Source organism: Perca flavescens, chromosome 5 (assembly GCF_004354835.1).
Source record: "Perca flavescens isolate YP-PL-M2 chromosome 5, PFLA_1.0, whole genome shotgun sequence".
Taxonomy (NCBI): domain Eukaryota; kingdom Metazoa; phylum Chordata; class Actinopteri; order Perciformes; family Percidae; genus Perca; species Perca flavescens.
Genome location: NC_041335.1, coordinates 29,117,194 through 29,142,456, shown reverse-complemented (window position 1 = coordinate 29,142,456; position 25,263 = coordinate 29,117,194). Strand labels below are relative to the sequence as shown.

The following is a 25,263-nucleotide window of genomic DNA, read 5'->3' as shown; positions in this document are numbered from 1 at the left end:
ATAGGTTCATATTATGGGTTTTTGATAACTACAACCTTAGAAAACTGATAAATCAGCCATCAGCCTCTGTTGCTATGGAGAAGAAGCCAGTCACAGATTCAGAGCTGTAGAAATGGCAGAACACCTCATCTCTGCAGTTGGGAACAAAACATTACACCATCCATCCATCCATCCATCTTCGTCCGCTTATCCGGTATCGGGTCGCGGGGGGAGCAGCTCCAGCAGGGGACCCCAAACTTCCCTTTCCCGAGCCACATTAACCAGCTCCGACTGGGGGATCCCGAGGCGTTCCCAGGCCAGGTTGGAGATATAATCCCTCCACCTAGTCCTGGGTCTTCCCCGAGGCCTCCTCCCAGCTGGACGTGCCTGGAACACCTCCCTAGGGAGGCGCCCAGGGGGCATCCTTACCAGATGCCCGAACCACCTCAACTGGCTCCTTTCGACGCGAAGGAGCAGCGGCTCTACTCCGAGCTCCTCACGGATGACTGAGCTTCTCACCCTATCTCTAAGGGAGACGCCAGCCACCCTCCTGAGGAAACCCATTTCGGCCGCTTGTACCCTGGATCTCGTTCTTTCGGTCATGACCCAGCCTTCATGACCATAGGTGAGGGTAGGAACGAAAACTGACCGGTAGATCGAGAGCTTTGCCTTCTGGCTCAGCTCTCTTTTCGTCACAACTGTGCGATAGATTACACCACACATTACACCAGGGATGCAGAATTCATCCAAAGACCTACAGTCCTAAAGAGAAGTGATGTAAACCGTTGAATGTTTAAACAGGTTCCTACAAACTGTAATCTTAAACTTCTGATCACCATTAGCAGCGTATGCAACAAAATTATAATTATAAGTTCAGTGACTGGATGTTCACCCAACTGCATTTCGGGATATTTTCTTTCTTTTTTTGTTTTTGATGCTCGACATCCCCTCCCGGATATCCAGCTCTGTGTTTCAACCCCAACGATCCAGCCACACCTCTTTCTGACTGCTTGAAAAGACACACACACACACACACACACACACACACACACACACACACACACACACACACACACACACACACACACACACACACACACACACACACACACACACACACACACACACACACACACATTGTGCAGGCGCGCAGTACAGAGACCTAGAGAAAGGTTGGGGTGGGGGTAGCATTGAGGTTGCTTCAATGGCTTGCTCCATCAGTGGAGATAAAAGGCAGAAAGGTGCTGGGCCAAGTTCAGGCCTGGCCAAAGTGCTGGAAAATGATTTGAAGGAAGGACTAGAGGTGGCAGGTGTTAGCAGGTAAGGCGGGGTCAAAGAATACGTGTGTGTGTGTGTGTGTGTGTGTGTGTGTGTGTGTGTGTGTGTGTGTGTGTGTGTGTGTGTGTGTGTTTTCTTGTCTAAGTTTGGCTTCAGATAAAACTATTCCAGTTTAGATCCGGTTCAAAGTTCCTAAAATACCCACATTTGTTCAAATCAGAGTCTCATCAAACCTCAAGGGCTTTAAATAGGGGTGTGACGAGACACTCGGCTCACGAGACGAGGCGTGACATGAGGTAGGTTCACAAGAACGCGACGAGACGAGATTTTAACACTATTTTAAAGAAAATTTCAATTAAGAAATATGACTGAAAAAAAGTCTTTACTCAGAGAACCAAGGTTACAACGTAACCAAGCGTTTCATTGCAGCAGTAAACAAGGAAGTGGGCTGCTCTTGTATTGATTTATGTTCATTTTAAGACGAGGGGAGAACATTTCTCTTTGTTAAATATCGATAGATAGATAGATAGATAGATAGATAGATAGATAGATAGATAGATAGATAGATAGATAGATAGATAGATAGATAGATAGATAGATAGATAGAACCCTCTAACCTTTCTAGCACTGGGTTTTACAGGCAGCTTTTTTACAATTGCAACTTTGCTACCGCTCTGCAAAAGTGACCTCAGAGTCAACTTTGGGGCAAGTGATCTTCTATGCTAATTTAGAGGTCCAAGCCAGACTCATCTTCAAAGCCAGATGTATTATAACCCCCACTTCCACCGGCTGCGTAAAGGCTGCGGATCCGTTCCGGAACGGCGGCGGAGTCATTAGGTTTCCATTAAAGTCAACGTGTGTATTTCCACTGACTGCACAATGGCTGCGTTCAGCGATCTGCAGCCCTCCGGAGCAGATATGCAGAGCTTCTATTTTTGCCGGACGCCGGAGAGCTCCGCAGCAATTCACCACAGGGCAGATAGTGCGGGACAGGAAGTCAAGCACAGAAACAAAATAAACATGCGGCTAATTTTCTTTTTTAAAACACAGCACAGAGTCGTTTCCCCTCTACTCCCCTGGATGGAAACAAACCGTTGTTGGTTTTGTGGTTCTATTCTACGTGAATTCGCGAGATCTCGTGGGTCCTCGCGACTACAGCTGTCAGTCGTGGCCGCAGCCGTGCCGCAACAAATCCGGACCTGGTGGGTATCGACGGACGGCAGAGCACGCAGCAGACACGCAGCGGAGCCGGTCCGCAGACGTTCTGCATTCAGTGGAAATCCGTAGTAAGACCAACCATGTCAGACTGGCTGCTGCTCTGCACCTGTAACCGATATCGCGAGACAATATTTTACCTCGACGAGAAGTCTCGTCACACCTCTAGCTTTAAATGGTCCGAACTACTTGCTTTCGAAGAAAAAACCGTCCCCTATTCAAGTAGTTAACAGCTTGATATGTGATTATCCAGAGAAATAGGGACATTGTTTCAGATAGATTCATGTGGAATTTTGTAGTTTGGGTGAAAAAAAAGGGAACATAATGCCCAGAGTTATCTTGCATGTGTGTGTATTCTTTTACTAGTCACCTCAGGGCCACATAGAGCGAAGGTCTGGGTGTGGATCCATGTCACCCAGCCATTCAATCCCCCTCATCTCCAACCCTGTCAAGCCACACCACCGCCTGAGGACAGGGTCTGTGGATTTCATACATTCCACTGTGGGAGGGGATATGCTTAAAGGCCCTGACACACCAAGCCGACGGAAGGAAACGGTGGCGACCACCAAACATTCCTTTATCCTACTCTAGTTACAGAAAATTTGCCGTACAAAATTGTCACTCATCTGGCGATAGCAATGTGCTTTCCTACGATGTGACAAGACTGTGGGAATAAAACACAAGTTGTTACATTTTACTAATTTCGAGGCTGGCCGGCTGGCTAGTATGCTAGCTTGCTTGCTAGGGGGCTAATTGGTTAGCGGAGCAGACTGTACAGAGAGAGGGAGGACTATTTATACTTTATATTAAATTTCACGGTATAGGATATTAGTTTATTAACGTACAGGTAGATATGTAGATCTTATTGTTGAAATAAATACACCTACACAAGTAGTCATGTATGTTTGCCATAATATGGACATATTGTGCAAAAATAGTTATTCCAATTGTTCAAACCTATGTGTTTTTTAGAAGGAACTTTTCGAATGTAATTTTTGGCCAGTTTGACAGCTCTTATGTGTATTGGAATGATCAGATGTGAAGAGCCTTCTGTGTGTGGGCGACAGTCGTTACCGTTTTCAAGCTTGGCTGTTCAGCCGACGGCCGACCGCGGCCAACACTGGTTGGCCAAAAAGTCAGACGAAGGCCGACGGTGTGGAACACACCGCACAAACTAGGGCAATGGTCGCTTTAGTGTGTCATTTTCAGGATTTCATAAGAAGTCGCCTCTGAGGAAATTTTATTTAAAAAACATGTCAAATGCAACCACCATGAAAACAAGTTATTTAGAACAGTGGGCGTGTTAACCGCTCATGAAAATATTACCACAACATCAGTGGCAATTACAGGCAGCGAAATGGGCATAAACTAGACGGTCATGCCTTCGTCACTCCCCCCTCGCAAAGCCTGCACCTCCCCAAAAATGCATGTTTGTGACCTGGGCAACAGAACATTTCCCTTTCTGCCGCAGAAGCAAAATAAATAGTCTACATGAGGGCGAGGGGAGAGAAAAGTAAACTTTAATTGGTGTGGAAATAATTCCGTTACCATATAGCTCCCTATAAAGGGTGATTTGTTCTTTTGATCGCTCCAGAGAGTGTTTATGAAGTCACCGAGGGCTCAGCCTGGGCCCAGGGGAAAGGCCAGCCACCAGAATTCCTCCGAACATTTGTTTAGCAGCAGGCCGAGTGCAGAGTGGTGCACAAACGCTGTATTGTTCCTCCCGTTCTCGCTGGTCGCACTGCCAGAGTCAGGAGCTCGACGGGGCCGGAGAGAAAAGGGGAAGGAGAGTTGTGGGGATGAGGACTGAGGGTTGGGAATAAGCAGACCCTGGGGATAAAGAGTTAAATATCAAACCTGCTTTAGACACAAGCACGTCCTGCCATCAGCGTTACCGGGGACGCACTGAAAAGGTAATGGCCAACTTCTAAAGATCAGGTCATTTCACAGTTGAGAGGGCTGTTCTATCGCTGAGTGGTCAGAGCTTTTTCCCCTCTCTCCTCCTCTTCAGCACGTTGTGGCTTATAAATTATACAATCAAAGCCAACAAGGTCCTCCCACATCCATGTCTTTGTATGGGGATATTTGGAAGAGATTTATCTGCCCAAGAGTTCATGACTCTGGTGTTATAAATCCCTAGGGATCCATGTTATTTGATTTTTTTTTTTTTTTTTTTATTAGAAACAAGGAACCACTTAGCAGGCTGTAACCTCTGGGGCCTTTGGCTCCACATCTAAGAGGATTGCAGGTTGCAAGCCCTTTTTGGGAAAAGGGACAGTCATGGCAAATACTGCCACTGGAGATGAAAAAAAAAAGCTGGACAAAAACTATGCAAAGTTACTATAATTTAGACAGGATGTCACAAAAACGCCAACTAGAACTTTCTCTGGAAGCCAAACATTGGGTGCACAGGAATTTGCAGATTTGGCAAATTACACGACAATAAATATGAGCTATGCAATGTTGCAGAATTCCCTGTCTACTCGAAAGCATCATCATCATAAAAAAAAAACACTGCTTTGAGCTGATTTATACTGCAGTGTGAATATGTGATTTCTTTTTAAAACCCAGTCTGCAGGGTCAGTTACTTTGAGCCTACACCTCCATGTTTGTATTGAACAGGGACACATTTGTATCAACTTTGTCTCTTTGACAGGTAATACAGACACTTTTGAAACTCATAATCAGCATGATGAAAATATTAAAACAGAGGAAGACGAAGGGTCGGAAAAGGTCGGTCTGTCGCTCTTTGAGCCAAAATTAACATACGCCTCACCATGACACCTTGAAGATGAATACCTAATTCTGAGGATCCAAGGATGATGAAAACGAAAAGAGGACAAATGCATAATTCAAATAGCCTGGCAAGTATGGCATATTTTTGCATATGAAATTCCATTGCAACTAAGGGTCGGGACCTCTGGGTCCTTAAGGAAAGAATGTGTGACTTGAAATGGGAGAGCAAAAGGGCTGTTTGCATCCCTTGGCCCACCAGCTGGGAGGACAGCATACAGATCAAAGGGGCCCTGTGAATCTTCAAGAGGGGCGATTGGGATAAACTCGAGAGGGCATGTGAAGGGTCTGGGAGAGCTCCCGCTCTTCATGCATCGCGTGTGGATGCCCCATCTTCCCCTAGGTCCGTTTACAGCTTCTTCTTGTTTCGTTAATAATTCAAAAATAAAAAACATGAAAAGACCACAGCTAGCCTCAGCCATTAGAGTCCCCGGGGCGTGCTGCAAGCATGTTACAGGGTGAGTCACACAGTCCAGTGAGCAGTGTGTTTACCTCACGTTTGTCTTGGCCGGCTGTGCGATGCTGTATTAGAGCAGAACGAGGAATGATGAAACCTCTTGTGACAGCCATGGCAGCTCCTTCTCTTTCGAAACGCTCTCCTGTACTCCACTAGGTGTGCACAGGACTCGAAGGCAGCATCTGCACGCTACATCTCAGCTAGGAACAAGCCAACAGTGGCCTACAGTCAGGAATCAGAGCTTTCTTGCCGCCGTTTATAATCTCTTTGGTTGTCAATTTCAAGCATCTGTGCTGAATAAGCTTAGGAATCTTTTAAAAAAAATAAATAAAAAAAACTTTAGAAAGTTAATCAGACTCCTACTTAACCCATCTAATGTGTTTCTATAAAAAGTGTCTGATCACTCAACACTTGTTGCTCAAGATGTGACCAGTATAGATTTTTGAATATGCCAATATTTCATGGTATGGTAAATATCTGCAAAAATAACAAAAGGTTCAATATTTGCCAATTTTTTTCTCTAATATGGTGGATATGTCCTCGAAACATTTAGCTCATGTGAAACCAACAAACCGTATACAAATGTCTTCTTTACTAAGTTAGCAGCTATGCAAGACAGAACATCCAGCATCTGCAAACCAATTGTCCAGCTAACCCTATAACCATGTCAAAACATCCAAACACAGGCAGGAGATGTAGTTGGCGCTGCGGGCACTTTGCTTCCAGCTTAACCTGTGTGTAGAAGTGTACCTGGCATGTCACAATAACAAAGACTGGTCATAGGCAGAGAACAGAGTGTCTTTTGTGGGGAGAACCAGGACGACCAGCATCCCCTGTTGGGCTTCTGCCCCTATGAGAGAGCTGAAGTCTCCCGACCTCCAGCACCGAGTCTGCCAGCCAGCCAGGGCCCAGCCCGGAGAAGCCTGTCATCACTACCACAGAGGCCTCCATTCATCCCCGCAAAGACAAAGCCAAAAGTGTACAGCAGCCATCCAAGGCATCCCAAGCATCCAGATATCAACCAGCGATATCATTTTAGGCTTTTGTGAGCCTGTGCTTTGGTTTACCCGCCGTGCTCTCTCCCCCCGATCCACCATCCCTGCCCTTCGTCCCCCTCCGCGTCGAGGATTCGTTCGTTCTATGGTGCAAGGACATCATATGGGCTGCACATCCTCGGTGTGAGGTACCACACATTGTTATTGGTTGCCAATTAGTGACCTCCTTTTTAACATTTTTGAGCAAATTCATGAAAAGGTTTTAAGTTTGCTTTACACCTGGTGTCAGACATAGGTTGTTACAGTGGTTTCTTTGGGATAACTGTGGTACGTTCAATGTGAAAACATGCACTGGTTCAGCATTTTTCAAGAAGCTAGGATTGGTTGGGTGCAATACATCCATACAGGGCTCGACATTAAGGCTTGTCCGCTTGTCCGGGACAAGTGGATTTTTTGTAGGGCAAGTGGAAGAGAAATTTACTTGTCCCACTGGACAAGTTAAAACTCAAACAAACTAAAATGCCATTTTAGTTCACGTCATGTGCCACTCATTACGTCTAAGTTACCGATTTGAAACTATAATTTCTTTCCCCGCAATCCCGGTCAGCGGACCGCTAACGTTAGACCCAGCCCGCTGTTCAGCTCGTTCTCTGTAAGCAATGCAGCATGAAAGCACGGTGAACCTGCCGGTGTTAGTTAGCTAATGTTAGTTAGCTAACGTTAGTTTGCTAACTAACTCCGCCTTAACGTTACCTCCTCGTCACATCGTTGACAGAAAAGGAGAGACCCGGTGCCAATACGGCACCGGTGCCTTAACGACCGTTATCTACCGGACCGAATTGCAACGCGGTGCCACTGAAATGCCTGCGCTTCTCTCGGATGCTCCGAAAACGGACGTTAGAGGCAACCTAAACATCGCCGCATGTTAGGATAGTTAACACTACACTCAACAGCAAGTAACGTTAGCCTACCGTTAGCTAGCAGCTGGCGTAAACAGCTGAAATGCTGAAAGCTAAACTGTGTAAAAGTGAGTCTGTATTTCACTGGAGAGGAACATATGACAGTGTGCCGCTGCCGTTGTCGGAAAAACACAGATGTTGCGTTCACTTGAAATTTGCCCCGCCAGCGTTGTGCTGCATTCAAAGTTGTTGTAAAATACCCTTTTTCCTATCCAGTCGTTGTTTTTGTCATTTAACAGGAACTTACTGGTGAAATAAGTTATTTTTATAAGTTATTGTTATTACATTTTTAATAAATCATTTAATTTTTCCTTAGCAATAAACAAGCCGTTCTATAATGTCGTTTTTTTTTTGCTCCTTTTTGAACAAAAATGATAAAAACAATATGCAGATTAAATATCAGGTAATAATCAACTGTAAAGTAGCTACACCTTTTTAAAAGGATCCTTTTGGTAAATCAGCCTCTGCCGGGTAGAAATTTGTGAAATTGTATAAAAAAAGTTAACACCAACATTTAGTGGCAAATTCCATTGTTATGTCTACAAATTATTTTAGATAGATATAGTAGAAGTTCAAGTCACCACTACCTCTGGTCAAAATATTGATTTAGTATCTCAGAATATAATCTAAGAATCTCAAAGTAATGAGAAAATGTCAAATATTGACTTAGAATCTCAATATATTGGCTTAGTATCTCAATTTATCTCAAAATATTGACTTAGTATTTCAATATTGACTTAATATCTCACTTTATTGTTCAGTATCTCAATATATTGATTGATCTCAAAATATTGACTTAGTATCTCAATATATTGACTTAATATCTCACTATATCGATTTAACTCAAAATATTGACTTAGTATCTCAATATATATATATATATAGTTTAGAAAAGTACATCACTTTACTGTAATGCAGCCTTTAAAACCAGGAAAAGAGAACACCTATGCCATATTACAATATAACGATATCCAAAATCTAAGACGATATCTAGTCTCATATCCCGATATCGATATAATATCAATATATTGCCCAGCTCTAATATATACATTTTAAGACATTTAAGTTCTTAAGGAATTACTCAAACAGGGCACAGAGAACTGCATAGTACCAACATTTTGCAACACAACATATTCAGCATAACATTTTGCTGCTAAACATGGCTCATAGATTAATAGCATGAGCAGTGCTCCATCAACATAGAAAGAAATATTTCACTGTTTGACAAGAAAACCACTTGTGTCACGACTTAAGAACAGGAACTTAAACAGGCAGGTGTTTAAATGTCAGCGAGGCTCACATTGTTCAGTGTTCACGTTGCACGTTCCAATGTTAGACCCCTTTCCGGTCTGGACCTCTTCTGGCCACACTGGGCCCGTGAACTCGGTGGTGAAATCTCCACCTGCTGATAGCATCAGCTGCCCCGCTGCTTCCCCCCAACCCCCTTCTCTCTGGCATGTGTGGCGGCCACTGATAAAAGAACTGTAGATAAGGGGAAACACAAGCTGTGATGAGGAACACACTGCCGCCAGGAGAACAGAACATCAGCCCAGTGGAAAGGAACAAGAAGGGAGAGGGATAGAGCGAGAGAAGGAGGAGGCAGAGAGAGAATCTGAAAATGATTGAAAAAGGAGAACACTGGGTAGAAGAGCAAAACTAAATCTGTCATGTATCCCCAGGGTAAAAAAAAAAAAAAGGAGAAGAAGAGGCGGTTCTGTCAAACAAAACTGAACAACAATAAATATGAATGGTCAAACAGTTAAAAGGTTATTCTATAGGGTATATTTTTGAACCCAACCAGTTCCTTGTGAGATTTGGAATGCATGTGGTTTGTCGAAAACATAAACAAAAAGTTACTGCAATCAGGTTCGTAGACATGTATCCATAAATACGACAGGAGACAAAGCATAAATACATAGTACTGTAACAACATTGTTGTTGTCTTTAACAAGCACTATTGCAGTATTTCTTGTGCAATAGCTTAAGGGAGACTGAAAGACTTTCCAGCCGTTGCTGGGTTTAAAAAAAAAAAGCATATCGAAAGATAGCGTAGTAACATTGTTTCTTAAAAATCAAGAAACAGTAACCATAACATTGTTTGCAAAAATCACGCAGCTTAGACTCCTAGCAATCAGAAAACTCCCATCAACTGATAAACAAACCAATCCTCCGCGGTTTCCAGTTCAGTTCTCTGGAAAACAAGAGTGAATGTAAATAAATCAGAGCTGTTGACAGGGGCTGAGAGTGGAGGGGACAGGTGCCACAATGACACCAGCAACCTCCAAGGGATGTATGCATCCCATAGCGGTGTCCCCTTTCAAGATGGACACCAAAAAGGGACAAACCAGTTGGTCCTCGCCCACGGGTGTGAGCACAGCAGCGGGTCACTCTTGCTACAGCCAGGGAAACACTTAGCGTGCATTGTTTGGGGATCTTTAGGCAAATATTCACATTTCTGTCCCTCCCATGCTAAAGACAACATTGCAGTGTTGTGTTGAAGTATAAAAAACACTTCTGGTTCTCTTTTAAGTCTTATTTTTTTTCCCCCTTTCTTCCTTTGCACACAATATTTTGGGGGGGAAAAAGAAAAAACGAAGCTTTCTACTGTGCTGTACGTACTGTAAGTCCTGCTGGATACAAGCAGCCTTGGCATGCTTAAAATGTAAACTAATATATATAGCTCAAAAGAATCTATTAGCCTGCATTTGACCAAGTACGCCCTGCTGCTGGCCAGGCTCCCTCCTATTGGCTCAGAGTCAACGTAAAGTGTCCTGCTAATCCAACAGTTGTCTGGCTGCGCTGAAAGTCACCTCTGAGTCCAGCTCTAGCACTCGTGTCAGGAATCCACAGGCTCTTTGCATACCGAGTGACCGGATATCCTCTAGTTAAAGAGGGCCCGCTAAGCCAGGGCCATGTGTTGGTCGAATGGGGAGGGTGACAAGGGCTGCTTTTTGGGGTGGTGGCACAGATGTACAGGCAGCGCTTAAAAGGCTTTTAGAGTGACATCAGCATCACTTTGAGCGCACACAAAACTGCGGAGAGAGAGCAGACCGTTCACGTTCCACAGAAACCAATCCAGTTTTCGGCAGGTCCTCGGAGCCGTGCACCGCGCCGGCTAAAAGTGCAGTTGCTCCTGCACTGAGCCCGCGGATCTGTGCATCAGTGAATGGCTTTTGTGTTGCTGCCGGGGCAGAACAAAGTGAGTTCAGGTTACTGCACTCCTCCCGTTATTGGCCCACATTGTCTCTAATTATTCTAGCAAACATTGACACAGCATGTGTGGTCTCACATTTATACCCCCTCCCCCTTTCCCTCCCATGCTTAACAGAGTGAGAGAAGACAAGAGAGAGAGAGAGAGAGAGAAAGAGAGCAGAAAAAAGGACAGAAAGAACGTATGAAAGGGAAGGAAGAAATGATAAGATAAAGCAATGTACTTGCATTCACTGTTTTGTGCTTCATTATGATGCAATTATAAAGGGAAATTGCTTTAAAGATGTACCGAGAGGCTTGGTTTGTTTTCTCGTATTCGAGCCTGCGAAGAGAACGCAGCGTATACTCAGGGGTTTTCCCTCACCTTTCTCCCATGCCGCCTCAACTCGTGAGAGAACAAATGCACCATGCCAACTCAAGCTTTTAATCCATCAGCAACCAGACCAACCAGCATGGGGTAGAGTGCAAAACGATGGAGTTTTCTCGGATGCAATAACCAAAAGCCGAGAACAGCCACAACATTTAAGCGCAATCCCACACTCTAATTTGAATTCTGAAGCTTGTGCTTCTAACTCTGGCTTTTGCAAAACAATAATTATGACGAATGTATGCATCAGTAGCTTACCAAATCCTCCTGTCCATGAGCTTAGCTTGAGGGGATGCTGCAGAAAAGCTGACCCAAATATGTGACATGTGGTTTGCCAAGAGGAAATGGCTTGAAGTTAGGCACAAGGGTGGTCTGGTGTAAAATCAAATCAGGATAGGAATGGTCTGCGCAGGCGAGTTTAGTTACTGTAAAATCGACACGGATTTAGCATTTGGTAGCAGCGCTATAGAAAACCTCAGTGGAGTGTAAAACCTCCCATAAAAGCCTTTCCTCTGAGCAGATCTATTGCAGATTTTTACTGAAAGCCACTAAAGCAAATGGACTGACTCGTCGGTTAAGAAGTACAACTTTTTAGGTTTCCTCACATGGGTTCTGATTAGTAACAGTGGCTATCTCCTCTGAATTTTGATAAGATCATCATGTTTTGTCAGACGATGTGTCAAGACTACACAGCGTTTCCCACACATAGACTATTGTGTGGCGGTGCGCCTCACTATCAACCCCGGCCGCCGCACATTGCGTTTCGTTATTCATTTTTTTTTAAACGCTATTTAAAAACACATTCTTCTGCATTTCCTTCCCCTGCCCTCCTCCGTCTCTCGGTCACTTGTGTCTTGCTTACATACACACACACACACACACAGCTCCTCCCACCGTGCTGCATTTGGTGTTTTTAAGCCCCCAACGATGGTTATGTTTAAGGCGACATTGGAGGCTTAAAACACCATCGAGCCCACCAGCGTCTGTCTCCATCAAGGAGAGAAGACGGCTGGCGTAATTCCCAAGTTCATGAAAGGTTGGTATCTATCTCGTGAACACCTTTACACGATCACACATTCACAATCACCGACCCGACTCAAACAAGCGATTGCAAGGCAAGGCAAGGCAGCTTTATTTATATAGCACATTTCAGCAACAGGGCAATTCAAAGTGCTTTACATAAAACATTAAAAAGCAGTTAGAAAACAATTAAAAAACAATAATAAACAAATTGCGCCTGCTTTAGAAAGTTAACGGTAAAATGCAGTTGGGTTGTCGAGGTCAAAACACTATATGTATCAGCTGTGAATCAAATAAACGTATTATAAATAATGTTATGTCTTTTTTTACTCTTACACTAAATGTTTGCTGCTTCAATCCAGATGAGTAGGCTATTGAAAAGTATTTTCCGCGACTGAAAAAGGCCCGTGTTGAGGATGAGGACCAGAATGAACCGGAGGCATCAGTCTGAAACAGAGCTGAACAGTCCCACCAGTGTAATTAGTTATGTTATTAATTTGTTTACAATATATTCAGGCTTCAACCAGTGAAAGACAGGGGAGAGAAAGACATAGATTTGTTAGGCATTGAAGTAGGCGAGGAGGACAGCATCCAACTGCGTGTCCCCCCCCCCCCCACCACAAATTGCTTCCTAATCTGTGGGAAACACTGCTACAGAACTGCAGTGTGCCACCTCACTACAAAGCATTTTGCTGAAGCGTATAACTACATCACGTGTGGATGGTACCGTAAAGTCCTTTTGTGCAAAGTCCATGGATGAAATTTGAGTTTTGAGCTAACACCCATAGTCAGGATCTAGGCTAGCTTCTTTCACCCAAATTCCAGTCTTTATGCTAAGCTAACACTCTCGTGGCTGTAGCTTCATATTTATCAGACAGATATGATAAAATAAGAATATTTCCCAGAACGCTGAACTATTAATTTAATCATACTTAAAATATATTTGAGCTGTATACATTTTACAAACAAAATCTGCAATATACAAATTTTAGATCCGTCTGCGTTCTGTTAAATATGAAATAAGAGCGATGCTTCTAACCGATTGGTGAGGTCGCTATCCAAATCTCAGAGCCACATCTCTATCTGGGATGGGTTTACTTCGAAATGCCTGCTGGGTGCATGTCACCCCGGGGGTGACAATTTGACTTTGTCACATGCCTGTGGGATGCAGACGGAATAGCAAAGGGCTGTATTGGCCTGTCTTTTTCTGTCATTTCCATCTTCTCCCACTTGATCTCTCTTTTCTTAAAACGGCATTCCGAGGAACTAGATTCCTTGACATGCCCAAGGACAAGTTATCATTAGCGAGCCGTTGTGTGTGGACAAACTGCCCATACACTGTCAACGAAAGAATAGCCAAGAACTCCACAGTGCAGTGCTAAAAATAAAAAAAGTGCAGCTTTTACAGTGACATATGACAGAAGGAAGAATCTACGGAGAAAGGAGTGAGATTGAGAAAGCACAGTGACACTAAGAACGATGTGCTCCATCTTATCACACAAAAAAAGACAATTTAAACATTCCTTTCGGTTTAACCTCATATTAGTGGATTTAAATCTCCATTTAAAAAAAATGTATGCTGAAATTTTTTTTTTATAAAAAAATACAAAATAATGGTACCTTGACAGCAATATGCAGGGAGAATGAGGGATGAACAGATGGATTGCAAGGGAACAAAAATGGGCACAGCTGGCCAGGAATAATTGTCCTGACCTTTTAATAAATATATACTCAAGGCCAGGGGGGTTTGGATGGGTGTGGGCGGGGTAGCAGAACTACAGGAGTGTGGTTACAAACTGCATGATGGAAAATGTCATATGCATTAACCGAGCTGATCAGTTTCAAGATATTGTCTAGACACATCTACCCCATTTGCACCTTTCTATGTCAATCATCTAAAAACACACTGTAAATGCTGTATATTGTAGCAATTAAAATGCCTCTGTGTCTTCTTTCTAAAGATTTCCCTCTACAAAATTCTAACCCCCGATCCCGATCGGAGGAATTTTTATACTATCTGTAGATAGACCTAGATCCAATATTTACATTCATGTATAGGACAACACCATGCAAACTTAGGATAAAAAGGTCTACATTAGAAGTTGTAAAGAAAAAATCCAGTTTGGATACTAAATAGTTCTGCTTTAATAAGAAAAGCATCCTGAATCACAGCATTCCTTTGGCGTTTTGTAGAATATCTGTGGCTGGAAGGTTTGAACCGCCTTTCCCCACCCAAAGCATGAAGTTCAATTGCAGTTTTCACATAACTTGGGATCATCAGCCGATATTCGCTGATAACCGCCTTCAGCCTATCTGCAAATAAGACAACATTCCCAGATGGCAGTTGCCGATTTTTTGTCGCATTTCTTTTTGCGCTGGCTAAATGCTGTGTTGGGCATTTACGGTCGAACTTGTTTCTCAAAAAGACAGCTTTGTTGGGCTATGAAAGTACTGAACATATTTTCATTGAGTAGGTAGTTGTACTTTTAAAAAAAAGGATTTGAAATTTGAAATCTTATATTACATCATAAATATGTATTTTTGAATTTGTGTTTATTCAAAGACAGTATAATGAAGGGCTGAATGACTTTGAAACAGGTCAGTCTTCGTTTCTTCTTCGTTTCCATGGCTGAAAACGGAGAGTAGGCTAAATAAACAACAACAAAATTTGGCATGGGCTGTCGGCCAAACTGTTATTTTAAAACATCAGTATTGACCAAGAATTTCACAATCAGTGCAACTAACAGCAGCACTTTTTATTTATTTGGACTTCATGCGGAGGCTTGCCTTTTAACTGTCGCATCCTGGGTCGTAGAGAAGTGATAGATAGATAGATAAATAATAATTTATAATAATAAAAGGTAAACAGAGGCAATGGGATTGTTAACAAATAGTGGACTTGAGCTGCCAACACCACAATCTGTGGAAATATTGCTCGTACTGCCCTGGTCATTAATGATCATTAATCGATTAGCTGGTTGTCAAAGTTAATTAACGACTCCTTATACCTACTTATATTTGCTTAGCTATGAAGTCATTCATCTAGCAAAAATGATAATGAAATATGTAAGCCACTTTTTCTCTGTTGAAGAACACCGTAAATTGAATATCTTGGGGCTTAGGGCTGTTGGTCAGACAGAACAAGCTATTAGAAGAATTTTGTTGGTCATTTTTCATATTTGTTTGGGCATTTTACACACTGAACTATTATTGAAAAACAGAGTAAAAAAAAAAATAAGAATTCTTACCCCTACATGGAAGCTTTGGTATGAATTGTGTTTTGCCCCCATCTATTCATGTGGAGCGATTAGCTGGATGGTTGTGCGATAGTCGTGATTTGCTACACTCTACATGCTGGAAACAAGGCAGTCTTTTGCTTTACAACCAGCAACAAAGGCTTTGTGCTGCAATCCTGACTTCCGAGTCTGACCCAGGATGCAAGTTAAAAGGCCGACCTCCGCATAAACTCCATATAAATAAAAAGGTGCAGCTGTTTACTGCTAGTTTTACATCAAAGAGACACACACAATCACAAAACAAGACAGAGGAGAAGAGGACTTCAATCAAGAGGCACGCAAATAACCTTTTGCCAAATAAACAACAGTGAATTATTGCCGTGCGCTCTCAACAAGGGGAGATACTTTACTGCAGTGTGAGCCTCTCAGCTGTCATGGGTGCTGTCAATGAGTTATCAACCTGATGATCATGGGGGCATTTTGAAAGAATCTGTGGTCATGCTTGGTTTAACACACATTACAAGGGAAGTACATGTACACACTCCTTGCGCCACACACACACACACACACACACACACACACACACACACACACACACAGTATAAACTTTACAAAGAACAGAGTCAACTCTGTTCCACCCGTTGTGTACTTTAGAAACGCCCAGTGGATTAACCTATCTGCTGAAATCAGATAAAAAAGTGCCTCCTGTTCCAAGTCCTCCATCAGAAAACGTAAATAAAACTCCTTTCAGGATCCTTATATTAGCATAGCGTCAGGACCCAACAACTCACCTAAACTCGCTGGCTTCAACATAACACACTCTCACCGTGCTTGTGCATGAAAAAACTTCCACCTTTATTTGTACGGGAGCGGATTTAGCTCGAAGGCCTGCAATTACATCATCATTCAGTTTTGCAGCACCGCATATCAGGGCCGGCGTTACTCAGAGAGGCCTTTGAAGAGTTCTCTCTCTCTCTCTCTCTCTCTCTCTCTCCCCCTCCCCCCGGCACTGCCTTTGATGTTAGCGCGTGGTGCTGCGCCGAGCATCGTGGCCTCCCAGGCCTCCCCGCTTCGCCTGATCCTATCTGCTCAGGCGGCACATTCATGTGGTATACGCCCGCAGCACGACTCCCGGCAGCTATTCACCCAACCCTGCAGGCCCCTCCCTGATCAGGGTCCAGGGGCTGGAGAGGGACGCGGCATTGGCCTGAGCTGCCGATGGGAGTCGAGCGGAAGGACAGGAGGAATTGTGGAGGCTTTATCAAAGCCCAAGGCTGCACTACAGAGGTTTTATTGGCGTGGCATGTTAGTGAAGGTACTATATTTGTAGATTCATGAAAGGAAAAGTCACACCTGACCCAGTTCTCTTAAGAGATAAATCAGAATGCGATCTCCCTTGTACTACTACAGAAACAGTGACTTATCTGTCTCAGCTTTGGGTGCTACTGAATACAATGAGCTATCCTTTGGAAGAAAAACAAGACAGCATAGAGCAAAACAGAAAACCATGTGCCCCAAATATCTTCAGCATACCCATGATACAGGGACGACATAAAAAGAAAGCCAATTTTTCATTTAAAAAAAAATCTAGGGCGCATCTTTAGCAACAGAAAGAGGAGGAGGTGGGAAGATGCAGTTCTTCACTGTGGAGCTGGAGGACATGCAGCACTCTACCAAAAAAAAGGCAGAGATAACCCAGCTTGTTTTCATCTGACCAAGCAAGCCCAATCTATCATACCTCTGGCCCCATTGTGTTACAGCCTGGATCTTCCTCATTAACGGAAGACAAACACACACACACACACTCGCAGGCAGACACACACAGATACACAGACACAAACAGACAGACACAGACACACACGTTATGGCAGAGATGAACATGATGGGGTCAGAGCTTCCACCTGAAACGGATTTGTCCCCATCCGGCACCCCTGTAAATGACCTTTGACACGATTGTGTTGGAATCCATTAAAGGAAACAAAAGGGGGAAAAAGAAAAATGGCAGGGTGTCTGACAGAGAGACAGTCAGGAGAACCCCCACAACATGAATATGATGCACTAGGCCGAGGGCGATCATGTGCACAAAACCAGTAATGGCTTCCTTGAACAATAACCAGAGAAATTGCAACTAACTAACTACATTAGCATGAATCAAAATGACAAGAGGGCAGGATCTTCTTAAGTTAAAAGCAGCATGTTTAGTAGGCATTTGAGGCTAATAATTATGTAACGATGTACACAAAAGAAAGAACCCCGTCTTCTTGAACTTGAGAGAGTGGGACGGATCTGTGACAACACTTCTCTTTTCATGAAAACAAATGCGAGTACTAAGAGGATTGAGGGCACGAGGATGTAAGTATATTAATTAAAAGGTAGGAGGAGAAGGAGGCAGATGGAGTGTAGTGCTCGGAGTGAATTACACTCCCAGTGCAGCTACCTTCCTAGTCTATTGGCAAAAAAAGTACAACAAAAGGGGAGGCTGGCGTTGTGGCCTTCCACGGTTTGTCAGCACATTCCTGGCCGACAACAAAGCATGCCTCTGCCTGGATGAGCCCCTGTGAGCATTGTCATTTCATAACCCTCGACCCCTTAGCCTTTGTTTTGCAGACCCTCTGTATCGGTGGATAAAAATATGGGCTTAGGGGATGGACTGGGCCTTTCAGCTCCGTTTCATCAAACGCAGACTGACACACCAGGGGCTATTCAGTAGGGGTGTGCAAAAAAAAAAAAAAAAAAACTATTCACATTCGTATCGCGATTCAAACATACCGATTCAAAATCGATTCATAGAATTCCAAAAATCAATTCATTTTCAGTCTTTTTTATTTTATTTTTTTTAATTGTGTGTCTACTGCAATCACATGGGAAAAGTAACATTTACATATTGTGAATTTTTTTTAGATTATGTTTTTGGGCATTTTCAGCCTTTATTTGGACAGGACAGCTGAAGACCTAAAAGGGGAGAGAGAGGGGGGATGACATGCAGCAAAGGGCCGCAGGTCGGAGTCGAACCCGGGCCCGCTGCGTTGAGGAGTAAATCTCTATATATGGGCGCCTGCTCTACCAACTGAGCATCCGGGCGCCCGTGAATCTTTTATTTATTTTTTTATTTAAATCGAGATTCGTTTTTTTTAATCGATTCTTGAGCCTACTAATCAATATCGAATCGTGACATTTTCTGAATCGTGCACCCGTATTAGTCAGACAGCAAAACAACCATTCCAGGCTCTTCTTCATCTTTGACTCGTTACAAATGTAATGTGTTTCCAAAAAAAAAAAAAAAAAAAAACTGTCCAAGTGTGACATTTTCTAATGGTGCATTTCCCACCAATCATAGAAAGTCATAGGCTCAGGGCAAAGCTGAATTAACATTTCCTCATCATTGGAGTGTTAAGCAAAAGACCAGGCGTTCATACAAATGAGCTCGGACACATAATCAATAGCAGATCAGGAGGAGAGCGACGTGGGGGAAAAGGGGTTCCCCTGGGAGAGGCTTGGATAGTGGAGAGAAAGCAGCAGCGAGCATCAGCGCTGACTGCTAATCTCTCTTGGAGTGGAACATCAAAGATCGGCTCAGCCACTCAGCCCAGTGGAAACTAACATAGCTACTGGGGCCACCAGTACCAACATGCACTTGTTCCAGGCGGAGCTGTGCAGTGAGTGGGAATGAGAAGCTCAGAGAGAAAGACACAGGAGATGACAAGAGTTAAAAAGAGCCAGGCGCAGGAGAGGAAAGCAGGGACTGCTGGTTTGAGAGATGGTGTGGCCAATTAAAAAGAAGTTTGGACAGGTACTAGGAGATCCCACAAGAAGTTAGGCGTTTTAGGATTGACATGCACCTGAATGTTTGCAGGCAATCAGTGCTTTCAGTTTAATGCTAAAAGAATAGGATTGGTTTACTTTTTCAGGATTTTACACATACGTGTTATTGTGATATAATTAGTTGCTGAATAGGTACATTTTACAGAAAACTAACCATTTTATACAACAATTGATAATTTAGCAAGGAAAAATGTCAGATATTAGCTGGCTCCTGCTTTTTCTTGTTTAATATCAAAGTCAATAGCTTTTTCTTTTTTTTAAATAGTTGTTATTAAGCCAAATGAAGATGCTACCTTCGTCTATGGAAATATGAAAACGGGCTATCGTCATTACGTTTTGTCAATTTATAGGCTTAAGAAATGACTGAAATCTATTTTTAAAAGAATTTGATGCCTTCATTAGGGCAGAGAGTCGGGCAACGATATGCAAAAAAGTTCCGGGGACCAGGACGTTGTGGTTCATGGTCGACTTCCTAAAACCCTACAACAACAAGGCACCTCAATGAAATTAAAGTTAGGAACTAGGTGTAATCCTCGTTTGAAGTCATACACACGCATTATAGGATGCATGACGAATTTTGGCCGTATCTAAACAGACAGACTGGTGGTGAGGATGAGAGTGTGTGTGTGTGTGTGTGGGGAGGGGGGGTGTTAAGCAAGAGAAAGAGAAAAACAGTTTAGTCTGTTCTATTCCAAAAAGCAGAGAAACGCAGCATCAAATTACTTTGGCTGGGACATGAAAGTGAAACAGGGTGGCGGTTAAGAGACGATAGCACTTAAAATACAGCTGCGACCGCCAAGCCAATAAATGGAAAAAAGTAGGGAGCAGCACTTTTAACCTTTTAAACCAGCGTTTGTGTACTGCTACTGTTGCTTTGGCGCTGGGAGTGGCCCGGTCCCTGGCACCTCCCGTCTGGGCCCGGCCCATTATGGCCTCTTGGGGTTTCCAGCCTGTGGCGAGAAAGCGCGCTGGATGCCTTAAACCACTAAAGCTCTCATTATAGTCTAAATGCAGCGCGACACAACTCTTGCCAGCTCCAAGGTAGGAGCTGCAGTATTTAAGCTCATCGTTGTCTTAGCTCAAAACCACCACTTTCCCCCTGCACATCCAGTCAGAGAAAAAACAGCCACTTTCAAAGAACCACACCATGAAGTCTCCCAGCTATAGTTACTGGCATTCCATGCACATGGAGATGAAGTTCAAAAGGTGGAGCAGCTCATGGGTGTTGAGAAACTATAGCCTCTTCTTCCTGACGCTGGATTCAGGGGATGTCCCTGTCTCTGTGTCCCTTCTGTGAGGAAGTAGGCAAAAGCCACATTATTTCCTCTGGTTGTGGCCGACGACACTATGAATTCCATCTGGTCCTCTCTGTGCCCCTGCCACGTCCCTGCTCCTCACTCACATGCTGACAGCACAGGCCCGCTGGAAATCGGAGGCAGATGTGCGCTCATGCAGTGCATCGCAGCTCATCTCGCGACAGGAAAGACGATTTGGCGTCGGGGCGGGGGGAGGAGGGGAGACAATAGTGAATGATGAGCAGCAGATGGCGTTTCCGTTCGCATTAAAAGGTGTATTAATCAGGAGAGCTGTGTTTGCGTGCACTGTCAACAATGAAGGGAATGTGAAAAATATGGTGTCCAGCAGTCAGACTGAGTGCCCTGCATTGTAAAGGCCATTCCAGAAATTCGATTACATGTAGAAGCAGAGTGCTTTCAGTATCATCTGGGTTTGTCAACAGCTGCCACTCTAGGAGTCTCATCTTGACACCTGGGTCAGATCAGGGGACGATCATTTGCCCTACGGAAAAGGCTCAAGTCAAATCTGCTGCTAGTCGTGGAAAGGTACAATAAAACTACCATAACTTTGAAGCTACGTAAAATATAAAAGTTAAGTCCAAGTGCACTAAATCCGGTTCTCTGGGCTTAAAGCACACAATGCTTGGTTTCATTATGCCAAGCCATTTTCATTCAGGTCTAAACAGGAAGTATTTCAATCTGGAACAAGAGGTGAATACAATGAACTACCTGGCAGGATGGACAACCCGCAGTACTGTGCTCGCCAAGAATCAGAGTTAGGAGCCAATCACACACACACACACACACACACACACTCACACTCACACTCACACTCACACTCACACTCACACACACACACACACACACACACACACACACACACACACACACAGAGATTACTTTGCCATTACGGAGTTGAACTGGAGCAATCCGGGAACTGGCTTGGGGAACCCTGGGGTTTGGCACTGTGTCCAGATCCGCGTCATCATGTTTCCCCTCTTAGAGCAGGGCGAGAAGCAAATTAACTTAATTTATTATTTTTGGCCCTCTGCAGCATTTGCCACTTTTGACACTCTTTAGGCAGAGCTGAGCGGGTGTTAGCTTTAGGGAATTAGCAATGGGGAGTTGGGAGTGTATGAGCGGTGATCGCGGTTGGGTCTTTGCTCAGGAACGTTGCCAAGCTGCCCCCCATCTTTCCCCTGTATTTGAACCCATACCTGCTGAGGTCTGGCCACTACTGTACACACAAGGTAACACAAACCCCTCAGGGCTCTGTTCAAACAGCAGAAGAGAGGACTAGAAGACCCCATAAACCTCACGCAGACCAAATCAGGCGTCCTATTCACTGAACACAAGCTAAAAAGTTGACAAGTGCAATGGTTACAGAGGTCACTGCAGACAACTGGACGCCCAGGAACCTAAATATTTGTGTTCAACCCAATTCCAGTGTAAAACTATATCCGTTACAACACCGCAACAATTTCCCAACATGTTTCTGCAATGTTATTTCACAAGTATAGGATTTGCAAGTGGGGAACTTGATCCCATTTTAAAATTACACTCATCGGGTTGTATGGTTGTCCTTCATTGTCAGCTTCGACTTTCGTAAATCTTTGGTAGAATACATGCTGTGAGAAATTCAAGACAGTGCACCGTGCCGGACAAACTGCCCCTCATTATAGCCTGACAAAATATAAGCTGACTCTAAGTGGTCAGAAGCTATGTTAGCAAAGAAAGCAAACCTAAATAGATGTGGTTTTCAATGTAAAGCTGAGGTCCGACATTTGTGTGTGGTTACCGGGTGGCGCCAAATGGCCATCATTGTGTGTAAACAGGGGCCATTTTTGTGCTGAGTATCCCCTCCTTTGATCGCCACATATATTTCTTTCAAAGTAAGAGTCTGCATTTTTGGGGAAAACAAAAACGCATGCGTGCTCTGTAAAGACGCTGCTGTGTAGTTGATATGGACATTGTTGCAGAGTGGCGAGGGATGGAGGCGGGATGCTACTAGATGTGTAAATGCAGCACCAGTTCTTATAAACCGAAAGAAAAAACGTTTGAATGAGTCGCTGTCTTAACTCATCTGACTCATGGTTGCGTGCTGCAGGACTTCTACGACACAGATGAGGTTTCTCGTGATGCAGCCCACCAGTACACACTTGACCCCAACTCTCTCTCTCTCTCCATAGGCTGCGTTGTAACCTACCCTCGCAACACAGACCAATGATCTCATTGAGCTCAATAGTTGGTTTTTTTCAGTCTGAGGTCACACTTCAGCAGCTACTGGCTTTTAAACGACAAATGAAAACAAAAACTCAACCATCATCTCTGCTGTGGCTTGATCGGGTACTGGTTAATGCAGTGACACCTTAGCTTTAATCTCCCGATGATTTAATATTTAACCTTGCATCAGAAATCCCCTTCGTAGAGAAGCGGCTTCCAATCAGTCACAAGGGACTGGACTTGTTGGCTCAACTTTCAAATCACAAACTTCATCTAAATGAACTTGATGTTGCATTAGAAGCAGTGTGGATTGTACAGATACATCCAAATACACAAAAGGTCAAAGTTCAAAAAGGCTGGATACAGGCCACTTAATAGTGCTTTACATCCAAGTGGCTTCCAATCATTCACCAAGAGCTGCTGCTTCCTCCCATCACCAACAACACAGGACATGTTAGAGGTCAAGAAATAAGAAAAAAAATGAAACTTTAAGTCTTTGGCACATGACTACACCCCAAACGCTTTGCTGCCTTACAAGCACTGGCCAAGTAGATTAAGCAAGAATTATAAAACTTCAAATAAACACTTGGCTCTGGACAAAAGCTTCATATTTTAATGACTTCTACTCGATCAAAGCTGGATGGTTGGTCCAAACAAAACCAGCTCCGGCCAAGCGCACTTGTCATGTTTGGGGCCAGGAAATAAAATATGGGAACATGGAGCAATCTTCAATGAGGACATCTTTCTCAATTCTGCTTAATATAGCCTATGTTTATAAAGACTTCAAATAGTTACAAGTAAGCCTAAACCAAAAACATGCAACAAAGTGAAGTGTTGATGACGGCTACGTAGTAACAGGCTACGAGCGGCGGGACGTGTGGGTTACTTTACACGTCGGGTACGGTCAATAATACAAACATATTCCACTACATTAAAACTAACTTTTCGGTTTAAAAAAAAGGGACATATTTGGCCCAAACTTGCCACTGAAACGGATAAACGGTCAGAACTAAGCACAAATAGCATCGTAGGCTTGCTGCTGTAGCCTAGTGGAACGCGTGAAGCCTGCTCGGTAAAAGTTTACGGACTTCTTTTTTTGTTTTTGGGTAGCGGTGGAGGATTTGTTACTTTTTAGGAAAACGCAGTTCCTAAAAGTGTGTGCCGGGATGAAGGCTGTTAACAGTAACGAGCGCACGAGTCAACAAGCTCCAGACATCAACAAAATAACCTGCAAGAGCATGTTTTCCCTGTGAATGAATTCCACAAGATAGGAGCCATCTTGTGACCGCATATGCTTGCAAGCTTAGTGCCATCCTCACACCGCCTGCATACACACGCATATACATACACACGCATATACATACACACACGCGCGCGCGCGCATGCACGCAAACACGCAAACAAACACACACACACACACACACACACACACACACACACACAACATACAACTCTTGTCAACCCCTCAGCCCCTGTGGAAAAAGTTTTAAGAAGGGCAGCTTGGTAAAATTACAAGCCGCGTCCTGGTAGTGTTGCTCAGGACTGCTGCTCGTCGTTCCCCCGTAAAGAAAAAGACTTTAAACGTACTTGAACGATCTCCCCCTCCGCGCTGATAGTGGCTCCTGCTTTGGAGAACCGTCCTTGCAAGCCAGTCGTGTACGTAGTATAATCTCCATTGGGACTGGACTCGAACAGAACCACTTCCACAAAGGCAGTATCCTTGGCGAAAACGGTACCGAGAGAAGCGGCAACCACGAAGATCACCAGGACCACCGAGTCGGGTACACGATCTGAGCCTCTCCGTGGTAAAATCATCATCTTGCCGGCTGGATCTGCGCCGATCGGGACATAATTTCACACGGATTAATTAATCGGGTGAAGGTAACTGAAATCAGGTCTGTGGGCGCTTCGTGCAATGCGTCAAAAGAGGCAGAATTGTGCAATAAAAGCTGAGCCCGGGCTGGAGCGTGTTTATTTCACCACTGCAAGCCTTGTCAATTACACTGCCTGCAAACGCTCTCTCTCTCTCTGCCTCTCTCTCTCTCCCTCTTTCTTTCTCACCCCCCTCCTCCTCCTCCCTCTCTACAAAGCGGATCTCCTTTGATCTCCAAACACGTGATTTTTTTTTCTCTCTCTCCCAAAAGGGTTATATCCCCTCCCACCAATCTTTTTGACCCTCTCCTTTGCACTCCCCACTCTGGAGTGCCAGCACTCCGTTAAGGAGGCACCGTGGACTTCGCTGCTCTGCTTATTGTTTAAAAAATCTTAACGTTCGGCGTTAAAGTCTGACTTAATTCAGTTTTGTTGGGTTGATCGTGAGGCAGAAGCCACATTTGCGGCCGCTGTTGCAACTCCGGATTGCCCTGTGGCGTTTTCCCCGACTTTGACACGTTTTTGACTGCCGTGCCACCTTA

General features: G+C 43.9%; 1 protein-coding gene across 1 annotated transcript in view; it reads right to left on the bottom strand.

The window, feature by feature from the left end:
• The window catches only part of znrf3 (zinc and ring finger 3), a 75,081-nt gene extending 50,159 nt beyond the window's left edge, over positions 1–24,922 (bottom strand). Inside the window, exon 1 of the mRNA XM_028578046.1 lies at positions 24,437–24,922. Within this exon, the coding sequence (XP_028433847.1) occupies positions 24,437–24,667 (231 nt within the window). The 5' untranslated portion in view covers positions 24,668–24,922. The remainder of the gene's footprint in view (positions 1–24,436) is intronic.
• Positions 24,923–25,263: the final 341 nt, after the last annotated feature.